This window comes from Capsicum annuum, chromosome 12 (genome assembly GCF_002878395.1).
Source record: "Capsicum annuum cultivar UCD-10X-F1 chromosome 12, UCD10Xv1.1, whole genome shotgun sequence".
In the NCBI taxonomy this organism is placed as follows: domain Eukaryota; kingdom Viridiplantae; phylum Streptophyta; class Magnoliopsida; order Solanales; family Solanaceae; genus Capsicum; species Capsicum annuum.
This window is the reverse complement of record NC_061122.1, coordinates 9820957-9833100: the sequence shown is the minus strand read 5'-3', so window position 1 is coordinate 9833100 and position 12144 is coordinate 9820957. Positions and strand designations below refer to the sequence as shown.

At 34.1% G+C, this 12144-nt stretch overlaps 1 protein-coding gene across 1 annotated transcript; it reads left to right on the top strand.

Annotated features, from left to right (window-relative positions):
• Positions 1-2380: 2380 nt before the first annotated feature.
• On the top strand, positions 2381-5633 carry LOC107851854 (pre-mRNA-splicing factor ATP-dependent RNA helicase DEAH1-like). The gene has a single exon (XM_016696956.2). It carries the CDS (start codon positions 2752-2754, stop codon positions 5311-5313), a length of 2562 nt encoding a protein of 853 aa, XP_016552442.1. The 5' UTR covers positions 2381-2751; the 3' UTR covers positions 5314-5633.
• The last annotated feature ends 6511 nt before the right edge of the window (positions 5634-12144 follow it).

Here is a 12144-nt window from a genome sequence, read left to right as displayed (position 1 = left end):
AGAAGAAATTCTGAACATGGCAGAATTGTATTTATGAACAAACTTATAGTCTTGAAATCTTAGATGCATCCACTCATATCGTGCTTTCGGGAGGATGACCATCTTTAAGTGGTCAAACCTTTCTTTTAGGCTATTCCACAATACGAGTGGATCCTTAGTAGTAAGGTACTCAATTTTTAGAACTTCATCAAAATGATGACGCAAGAAAATCATAATCTTAGCACGATTTTGAGTAGGTGTTGTATTTTCATTCTTTATGGCGTCTCCAAGACCCATAGCATCTAGGTGGATTTTAGCATCCAACACCCATGAAATATAGTTCTTGCCCGAACTTTAAAGGGCAACGAACTCACACTTCGTAAGATTGTTCGCCATATGAAAAAAAGGGAGGAAAAATAATAATATCTTAATTCTTATGCTGATAACGTGTTATAAAACAAGAAAGAATAAAGAAGAGTAGAGAGAATAGAGAGATTAATTCTTATTTTTCTCTTAAGGGATGATTTACAATAATGGAAGCTCTTCTATTTATAGGGAGAATTTGCCCCTAGTTTCTCAAAAACAAATACATCAAATTCTGATAGACATTAAATAAATCTTGATAGACATTCACTATAATTGATATATATATCATAACATATAGGGTTTTTATCATGCACAAAAAAAATATGTCTCATGTTACTTTTTAAATTGAAATTTTTTGATTGAAGAAACAAGCATTTTGTTGTTGAATGACCTAACAAAAAAAATATTTAAGGTTTACTCTTTCCATCCTTTTTTCTTTCTTTGTTTAATTTTGACTTAATTTGATTACGTTATTTAGCTATTGTCATTGGTGGGATAGTAGGTATTTTCTTCCACTTTTTTTTGTTGTCATTCTTTTCTAATTTTAAGTAATGAGTTATTTTTAATTTGTTTGTCATTGAATGAAATTTTCTATATAGCTAAAAAGGCGCATGCTAACCTTAAGTTTGATATATACTTTAGGGAGTGTATTGATGTCTCCAAAAACTTGACCAACAAGCATATCATATAACGTTATATTTAAGTGTTGATTTTCATTGCACTCTTTTTATTAAAATGATGAATCTTCAAATTTAACTAAATAAGTTTGATGCGAAACAAATATTTCATAGACATCCTTGTAGAATCCAAGTGAAAATCTAATATAAAGTATTTAAAATCTGAGATAACTGATATTAAAAATATGAACCAACAAGAAAGAATGTTCATTAATGTTGAAATAAATAATCAAGTATTTAAGTTAACTAATTAGCAAAAATTCAATTCAGTGTTTTGGTCAAAGATTTCTTATAGTTTTTTCTATTCAAATTTCGTCACTTTATATTTTTTTTGGTGATAAGATATAGAAATACTAACATTGTTATTTGAAACATGTAAAAATAGATTTGGTGAAAAATAATAATAAAACAACAAAGAAATTGCTTAAATATGTATCAAGCCTAAGGTTATAATGTCCAATTATTAAAAGTTCTTCTGATATTAACACAGCTGTGCATTCATACATCAAATACTATCTTCTTAAATTTGAAGTGATCCAATAGTGATTTTCTTGATATACTCGATCTATACAAGTAATGTCCGACATTCTTGGCGATCATAGACATCACAAGGAGGTCCATATCATCCTATGTTCGAGAAATAATCTGTCACTGACAGCCTTCAAATCACAAAGAAAATTAAGAAAAAAAGAATCAAGAGAACACACAAAATTATACTAACAATCCCAATAAATAAAATATTCACTTCTATTTAGTTAGTTAGTTCTTTTGTGATTGCATTTTATTTATCTTCAAAGTTTACTTTCGATGTTTTTATATAGATATTTTAATTTAATTTTTAAAAAGAATTATGCCAAACTTTTCATTTAAATGAATACGCAAAACACACCTCATTTACTTTAAACTAGTTTATTATAAAAACATTTATTTTAGAGAATTTTTCTCATTCTTGCTCACTTTATAATTAGGAAAAGAACAGCTCACATTGGAATTGCCTATTGTCTATTTAAGTCTATTGCATCCAAAGTAAAAATAAAATTGGTTGTAATCGCGCAGATAATTTGTTGTCAATATAACAATATTTCAAAAGATTAAATTATTTTTTGATTGATCAAAATTTCTTTGTGGCCAAATACTTTTATTTCTTGATGGCCAAGTACTTCAATTACTTGATGGCCAAGTACTTCAATTACTTTGTGGCCAAGTTCTCTTATTTGATGGCCAACAACTCTAATTACTTTGTGATCAAGTAGAGTTATTTTTGTTTTTCTACCTACTAGCTTCCTCAGATCCTATTATATATATATATATATATATATGGGTGCTAAGCTCATTTAATAACACAAGAAAAACATTCTTCTTGCCTTTCTTGTCTTCTCACATTCTTATTTTCTTTCTTGTCATTCCATTCACATTGTTAATTATATATGGTTCTTGTTATCTTGTATTTCCCAGTTAATTTGTTGATTTTGTATCATTCATAATTTGTTATCATTATTGCAGTTTATTTACATATTGAATTTCACAATTGATATTGCAAGAGGATTTTCGTCTCATCTCTGGCTTGTGGAAGACTAGTGCATCCACGCACAGCTGGGATCTTGGACTTGAATCAGAGATCTCACCCGTCAAGTAACTCATCGCACCTACTGTGTATCTTGAGCTAGAATCAGTGTTGGTGAGGAAGTACGCTGGTGAAGACGAAGTCGACAAAGATATTAATTCTCTGATGAAAAGAGGTACGAGGAAGTTGAGGATGGCATCGACAATTGAAGATGACATTCAAAAATCGGCGGTTAGAAGACGTGTTGAGGAAGAGAAGTTTATGGTTGAAAATTTAAGGGAAGTTTCAAGGCAGGAGTATTTGGAGAAAAGGGAGCAAAAAAAAATAGATGAACTTAAACATGATATAGAAGACGAGCAATTTTTGTTTGAGAGACTGGACAAACTGTCCGAAGCAGAAAAACGTGAACATGTACGCAAGCAAAAAATTGTTGAACTAGTTAGTAAGAAGAAGTGCGAAGAAGCTGATGATTATAGGATTCCTGAAAACTATGATAATCTTGAAGGAGGCCGTGTTAATCAGAAGAAGAGATTCTCTGTTGCTTCGCAGCGTTACAGGGAGGAACATGAGATTCATCCAGAACAAGCATGGGAAGAAAACCAAGTCGAGAAAGCAAAACTTAATTTTGGATCAAAAGATAGAAAGCAGACGGAATATCAGTTTGTATTTGGAGACCAGATTGAATTCATAAAGGCAAACGGTATTGAGTCGTCCAATGATGCTAATGTTGATGTTGAGAAGCTGCAAACCAGCAGAAATTCGAAACTTAAGGAGGATAGGAAGGCCCTACCAATTTATCCCTATAAGGATGCTTTGCTCCAAGCTGTTCATGATTATCAGGTTATTATTATAGTTGGAGAGACGGGTTCCGGGAAGACAACTCAAATACCTCAATATCTGCATGAGGCGGGTTATACTAGAAGCGGTGGGATGATCGGTTGTACTCAACCTCGTAGAGTTGCTGCAATGAGGGTTGCTGCTCGTGTTTCAAATGAAATGGGGTCTAAACTTGGTCACGAGGTTGGTTATTCTATTCGATTCGAGGATTGTACTTGTGAGAAAACTATTCTCAAATATATGACTGATGGAATGTTGCTAAGAGAGTTCCTTACAGAGCCTGATTTATCAAGCTATAGTGTCATCATGATTGATGAAGCTCATGAAAGAACGTTGTCAACGGATGTCCTGTTTGGCTTGATTAAGGATGTTGCTCGTGCTCGACCCCATTTCAAGTTACTTATATCTAGCGCCACCCTCGATGCAGAGAAGTTCAGTGATTATTTTGACTGTGCTCCGATTTTTAAAATACCTGGAAGGCGGTTTCCAGTTGAGATACACCATATAAAAGAACCAATCTCAGATTACTTGGATGCAGCAGTGACTACTGCCCTTCAGATCCATGTAACTCAACCACAGGGTGATGGTGATATATTAATTTTTTTGACTGGGCAGGAGGAGATTGAAACAGCTGAGAATATTATTAAGAACCGAATAAAGGCTTTGGGAACAAAAATAGCTGAGTTGATAACCTGCCCAATCTATGCAAACTTACCAACTGAACTACAAGCCAAGATATTTGAGCCTGCTCCTGAAGGGGCACGTAAGGTCGTCCTGGCTACAAATATAGCTGAGACATCGTTGACAATTGATGGGATCAAGCATGTTATTGATACAGGTTTTTGTAAGATCAAGTGTTACAACCCTCGGACAGGAACTGAGTCATTGCTGGTTACTCCTATCTCGAAGGGGTCTGCCAACCAAAGGGCTGGTCGATCTGGACGAACAGGTCCTGGGAAGTGCTTCCGGCTATACACTGAACATAGCTACACGAATGATTTGGAAGACAACACAATTCCAGAAATACAAAGGACTAACCTTGCAAATGTCGTGCTCTTACTCAAGAGCCTTGGGATTATCAACTTGCTGAATTTTGACTTCATGGATCCTCCACCTGCTGAAGCTCTACTTAAAGCCCTAGAATTGTTATTTGCACTTGGCGCCCTCGATAAGGATGGTAAGTTAACCAAAGTGGGTGAAAGAATGTCCGAGTTTCCTCTGGATCCAATGTTGTCCAAGATGATAGTCGCCTCTGACAAGTACAAGTGCTCAGCTGAGATAATAGGCATTGCTGCAATGCTTTCTGTGGGGAATTCAATTTTCTATCGTCCAAAGGACGACAGACAAGTTCAAGCTGACAATGCATGGATGAACTTTCACATTGGCAATGTGGGAGATCATATTGCTTTGCTTAAGGTTTACAATTCCTGGAAGGAAACAAAATTTTCCACCCAGTGGTGCTACGAGAATTACATCCAGGTCAGAAGCATGAAAAAAGCTAGAGATATCCGCGAACAGTTACAAGGTCGGCTTGAAAGGGTTGGAATTGATTCGACTTCAAATGTTAATGACTTGGAAGCTATTAAGAAGTCAATAATATCAGGATTTTTTCCGCACTCAGCTAGACTACTGAAGAATGGATCTTATCGAACTGTTAAACATCCCCAGACATGTCACATTCATCCCAGCTCAGGCTTATCACAGGTACCTCCTAGATGGGTTGTTTATCATGAATTGGTCCTGACAACTAAGGAATACATGCGGCAGGTTACTGAATTGAAACCGGAATGGCTTGTAGATGTAGCTCCCCATTATTATCAGTTGAAAGACGTTGAAGACTCTAGCTCAAAGAAAATGCCTTGTAGAATTGGCCTTGCATCTTCTAAATAGGTCACATTTCGAGTGCATCTCTTGTTAATTCTGTTATGCAGTTCATGTTAAGTGAATTATTATTGTATATTCAATTACTATGTGTTTAAAGTTTTCAGTTTTCTAATGCCTAACATTTTTCTTCTTTCGTTTCTGTATGTCATTTGAATGTGTATAACATCAGAAGCACAAATTAATCTAAAAGGAAGGAAAGATGGTAAAAGAGTAAGAGCATGGATAGAAAAATTATACAGTAGAAAGTAGTTTATTAATCTGTACGTAGATTGTAATAATTATTGCTTGCAGATGATGAATAAAAGCTTTTGTTTTACCCAAAAAAATTCCTCAAGTAATTTTTATTTTGTCTTCCCAAACCTGTTTTATGGTTTCCCTATAATATTTCTGGAGACAAATTACGCCACGTGGCTCTTAAAGAAATTAATTAAGCGTTTGGTCATGAAAATCAATATTTTTTGGACTTAGAGTTGAAATTATGTTTGGTGTGAATATAAGTTGGAGTTGTTTTTAAATTTTTGTGGAATGACTGGGAATGAAAACAAGTTTCACTTTTTCAAATACAACTCAAGTTGTATTTAAATTTTTATAGCCAAACACTAACTTGGAGCTGCATTTGGAATAAAACCATGTAAATGGTGCATGTAATATAACCACATCATGTCGAATTTTTAATGCCACATAGGAAATTAAATATTAAAAAATTAACTAAACATGTGACTTTTACAAATTCTGAAAAATTTTCAACAATTATATTCTTCATATTTGCTCATAATCCAAATAGCTGAAGATTTGAATTTTCAACAATAAGAAGTATAATTTCCAGAAACTAATTAGGTGGGGAATGGGATTTGGGATTCTTTTTTTCACTTTTTAAAAATTTGTTAATATAAAGATATTATATTCACTGGCTTCTAAGTGCATGTAATCACGCACGTTGTTCAACTCAGCCATTATAAATGTAATATAAGTTTGATCAATGATCAAAAATCTTTAAAAGTCAGAGTTTTAAGGGATTTAAGTGTTCAATTAGTAGAATCGTAAGTCAAAGTACATAAGTCTTCTAGCCTTCTAGCCCTAGTATAAAAGTCCTTATATTTTTCAAATTTTTGGAACGTTGGCTTGTGTTTTCTCGAACCTTAGCATGCTAACACTTCTATATTTTCCAGCTTTTTTCTGTTTAATATAATGTCACATGTTTGTCATTGCGAGCTAAGTTTCATTAAATTGTTACTTATAGCTCTAGGGGCATTAACCCTTCACTCGCTAGGATTGCACATTCGTTAACGACTAGTTCCACACTCTAAAGAGGCGTAAACACCTCACTTGCTAAGAGAGGGAATTAGCACTATAAATAGCTCCGGTCTTACCCCCACCTTTTTGTTAGGGTTTTTGCCCTGATTTTCTTACTAAATTTAGGTTTTATTTTTTTTAGAAGAAAAATAAAAGTAATACCACAATTACTTTTACTTTTTCTACAAGGAAAATATAAAATTATTCTATATTTAGCAAACCTCTTTCTTAGAGGAAAGATTTTGGACATTTATAAATAGAATACCCCTTCTTATACCATAACACAAAAACAAGATTTTGGACATTTATAAATAGAATACCCCCTTCTCATATCATAACACAAAAACATCCACAGTGTAGTTAAGTTTAGGGGAGATTTTCTCCCAACAGTTTTATGTTTTCTTTAATATCAATATATTTTCATATTTAGGTCATTTGAACAAATCATATTAATATTATGTTTTTTTATTATAGTTTTCTTTGTCATCTGATTTATCGTCTATATGGTTTACAAACTATTAGCTTCCGCATGACGTCCTCTCGATTTCAAACCCAACAAGTGGTATAAGAGTTTATGGTTCAAAGGTCCAATGGTGTGGTGAGACAAGATTAAACAGGTTCAAAGCGGTTTCAAAATCGAGCTGCAACCAGTTTAGCGATAATGATGACTTTGTCTAGCAACATATGGAGAAAAGTTTCAACAAATTTTCAACAATCCTGCTGTTAATCCATCTTTAAAACCAAAATTAATTTTCAATCCATGTTTATGGGCTCCAACTTTCAACCCCGCTTACTTTTAATGCTTGGGTTCCTTTCAACTCGTGCGTATACTTTTGACGCATGAGCTTCACTTTAACTTGTGCTCACTTTCAATGCAAAAGGATCTACTTTTAACCATGTTCACTATAACACACGGCTCCAATAATATTAACCCATGCTTTAATTTTTCAATGTATAGGGCTTCAATTTTTAACCCATGTTAACTTTTAATCATGGTAAGCAGCAGTGATATATGAAGATTGTGTGAAGAAGGAAGATCAAGATTATTTTGCCAGAAAATCAAGTCAAAAAGGGGAGATTTGTTAGGGGTTTTGCCCTGATTTTCTTACCAAATTTAAGTTCTACTTTTCTTAGAAGAAAAATAAAACTAATACCATAATTACTTTTACTTTTTCCAGAAGGAAAATATAAAACTATTTCATATTTAACAAACTTCTTTCTTGGAGGAAAGATTTTTGACATTTATAAATAGAAAATCTCTTTCTCATACCATAACACAAAAATATCACAATGTAGTTATTAAAAAGTCTTATTAGGAAGATTTTCTCTCAATAGTTTTATGTTTTCTTTAATATCAATATATTTTCATAAGTAGGTCATTTGACCAAATCATATTAATAATATATTTTCTTATTATCGTCTATAGGGTTTGCAAATTATTAGCTTCCGCATGAAGCCCTCTCGATTTCGAACCCGACACTTTTTAGTGGGACCCATTTTTCGGGCTCATATGGTCGAGTTTCCTGTTTACCCACATAGGAGAGGTCACATGACCACGAGTCATAACGATACTCCATAAGCAATAAATAACAACATAATCTCACAAAGTGACATCTGTGAAGGTAGAGTACTGTATACATATGTATACCTTGCCCCTACCAGAGATCGGCAGATTAATTACGACAGACCCTCATCCATAAGCAACAAGCAAATTTAACAGATTATCCAATTCCAACTGACAACCAAAGGAAGCAAATCATAAAACCCTACTCACATATTAATCAAACATTTGAACCCTAACTACTATTACTCCATTAAAAGGCTAAAAACATAAACAAAAACTAATTACTCATCAATACAATCGTAAAACTCTTCTTCATCCTGTGATTTATCTTCTCCACCATTGTCAACAGTGTCATCAAACTTACCTTCATGTACCCATGGATGTTCACCACATTGGCTGGAATCGAAGCTTTTTGGAGAAAAAAAATAACCACCTTCTATTTTTAGCTTTTGCAAATTTTTTTTAAATATTTTTGAAAATCCTAGTTATTTTTGTATATATAATGGTGGATGATGAAGTGGGTTGAAGTGTATTATTAGAAACTTATGGGTGAATTTATTAAGTTGGAAGTATTGGGTTAAACTGAATTATTATAAAAGTTAGGGCTGAAATTGTTAAGTTGGAAAAGTTAATGGTGAGGTGGAATTATGTGGGTATTTGGCTAAGGTTTTAAAACTTTTGGGTATTTGGCAAAATAATTTTGATAAAGAGTTGTTTTGTCATACTTGTGCTTTTACAAACATTACTCTTACAATATTGAACATTCAACCGCTACCCATCCACACACTCCTTAATTCACCCCTCCCTAATTTTTTTAACATCTAATATGATTATGTGACTTGCTTCACTCCTTCACATGTGTAGAAATTCACACTACATTTATTTTAAATTTATTTATTTATTTTTTAACTACATCCAAGTGATGGTCTATAACGGTGTAAATAGATCATCGTGGTCTACGCATAATCATGATATCAATCGATGCACTAATAAAGGTGTAAGTCTATGGTAGACCAGACTAATCGATTGCTGACATAGGTCATGATCTATGACGGTCTATTAAGTGTCACCACCACTCCAAGATTATCTATTTAAATCTTTTTTAATTAAATTACTTTCTTCCACCAGCTCCAAAACATGTCATTATCTATTTAACTACATCCAAGTGATGGTCTATATAAGTGTACATAGATCATCGTAGTCTACGCATAATCAGGATATTAATCGATGCACTACTAAAGGTGTAAGTCAACGGTAGACCAGACAAATCGATGGCTAACATAAGTCATCATCTACGATGGTCTATTAAGTGTCACCACCAGTTCAAAATAGAAAAATGACTTTTTCAACGGTAATAAACGGCTACTTTTGTAAGTCATCAGTGTTAACATTTCATTTTTACTTCATATATAAGGTGTCCATCCCTCATTATTTTATTTCATTCACTTTGTTTTGTTTTAAAATTCGACAATGTCGCAAGCATCTCAAACATCTAATTCTAAAAATACTCTAATTTGTCCTTATGGGAATGCGGCTATCTTGAGGACGTCACGCATAGATTCAAATCCAGGTCAAAAATTTTATAATTGTGCAATTGCGAAGGTGAGGTGTGTGTGTGTTTTTTTAAAAGTTAAGTTAATCATTATGTAATTATTATTTTTTTCCTAGGATAATGGCGCATGCTCGTTTTTAAATGGCTTGATGAGCTATCACCTCCAACCAGTCCATCAACGTTGAGTTCGGGACTCGAGACATCAAATTTTTAAGGCTTGGCAAAATTTAATCTACTACAAAGGCTCTCCAAAAATGCAAAGAAAATAAAGATTTTCTCATGACTTTGTTCAAAAAAAACGAAGAACAGAGGGATCACTTTAAAATATTGCTACATGACACCCAAATAGAGAGGGATCAACTAAAACAAAAATTGATTTTGACCGAAGAAAGGAAGAATGTCCTAAAAAAAATGTTATGTTCTATAATGCTAGTATTCGTTCTTTGAAAAAGTGTAACATGGATGTAGTGATATTGAATAAATAATAATAGTTCTATTTTTCTATAATGTTAATACTATTTTTGATAGAATCATAGTCGATTAAACAACACCTCAACTTCAATTCGACCAGCACGGTAATGATAGACTATGCATATGGTATATGAAATATTAAGTATGTCTTCTATGATATCAAGCATACACTGCACCAACTATGACCACACCCTGCATATTCAAATTCCATGCCACAAATCAGTTTGATAGCAATAGATTCAATGCAGAATCAAAACAAGCTTCATAAAATAAAAGAATAATTGTCATATCCTACCACCAGATATTTGTGAACTTAAAAGAAAATTGCCATATCCTAACAACTCATCATTCAACAACACATTAAAAGACTTAGGATTCAAATGTCTTTTTCCCTAAGTTCCTCATCAACACAAGTGTTACTGTTGATTTCATCAACAATGTCCATGACCACATCTTTTTGGTCATCTTCAGCTCCTTTTTTCTCAACAGTTGCAGTTGCTTCTTCATTCTCACCTTTTTCTCCTTCTTTATCAGCAGCTGGTACTTCTTCGATTTCCTTTTCTTCCACACCTTCTTCTCTTTCTTCTCCTGCAGCAGTTGTTTCTTCTTCAGCTTCTTCATTTCGTTCACCTGCTGCTTCTTTCTCAACTTCTTCTTTGTTAGTTTCTTCTTCATCAGTTTTTTCTTTTTCCTCACCTTCTTGTTCATCTACTGTCGCTTCTTCTTCTGCTTCTGCAGCGCTACTTTTCCACCTTCTTCTTGGCTCTTATAGTCTTCTATTTCTTCTTTTTCATCCGTCTTTTCTTTTTCTTTTTCCTCTTCTGCCACAACAGAGGCCAACTCATTCATTTTGCTCCTTTTTTTCCTTCTTCATTCCTCTGCGATTCACGAAGGTCCACATGCACTGTATCATCATATCACAAAGTGTTACTAATATTTAAAGCTGAAAATTCATTAACAACATCAATTATTGAATGAAGTTACCTCGCTCGTGTTGTCGCTCATCCTATTCCTTTTTTTTTATTTTTTCTCTTTGATATAGGCAGCAATTTCCAACATCTCTTCTTCGAGCGCAGCAACACGCTTATGAAGATCCCTGAGGGATGAGATTCCCGCTGCATCTTTGGAGGTACTCGGAGAATCATCATCACCAACGCGTACTCCAACGGGGTTACCACCCAAATCCCCGTCATCATCACTGTCCTCATTTGAAGTAAGGAAAGTCACCCCTTCTAACACTTTCTTCAAGCCATCGAGGACGTTATTCTTCACCTCGTCCGTATATGGCTCAAACGTAATCATGTAATCCATCATCGTCTGACAAACAGTAGTGATGATGTACAGGTGCACGTTCTACAAAATATCACTTAACAATTACATAACATTCGATATAACGGTAGTATTATTGCTTATTAGAAAATAAGTTCATACCTCGGTAACTTTTCCTTTATACTTGAATGAGTCGCCTTCGATTATCTTGTCACTTTTTGTAGTGTGCCATCTGAGGATGCGGGGAATGGGAAAGGGCTCATCCATTGATGTTCCAGCAAATTCTCCAAGATGAGGAAAGGCCTCATAGATCCAAATTTGTAAGCAGTACAGCAGTGAAAAAAAATAACTCAGAGTCTATGACAGAGTATAAATAAAATGAGAATCTACGATAAACTCATTGAAGGATTTATGGTAGATACTATGAATACCCAGGGAAATCCGAATAGAGCATAGGATGCCTTCTGTTTCTCATCAAATATTTCCTTCTGCTTCTTCAGGTCTCTTTTCTTCTTTAGATACTCCATGGTCAGTTGAAATGTCTCTTCCCCCCATGGATACTTCTCGAAAAAACTCAACGAATCGATCATTCGAATCAATTTTGTGTCGACAACCTTCGTCGAATCTTTTGCAAGTAACATGGTGTGCAAGAACCATAGTAGGCAACACTTGAACTTCTGGTCCTCGT

Excerpts from the sequence above, each read along its gene's own strand:
- LOC107851854 (XM_016696956.2), top strand. The coding sequence starts at position 2,752 with ATGAAAAGAGGTACGAGGAAGTTGAGGATGGCATCGACAATTGAAGAT.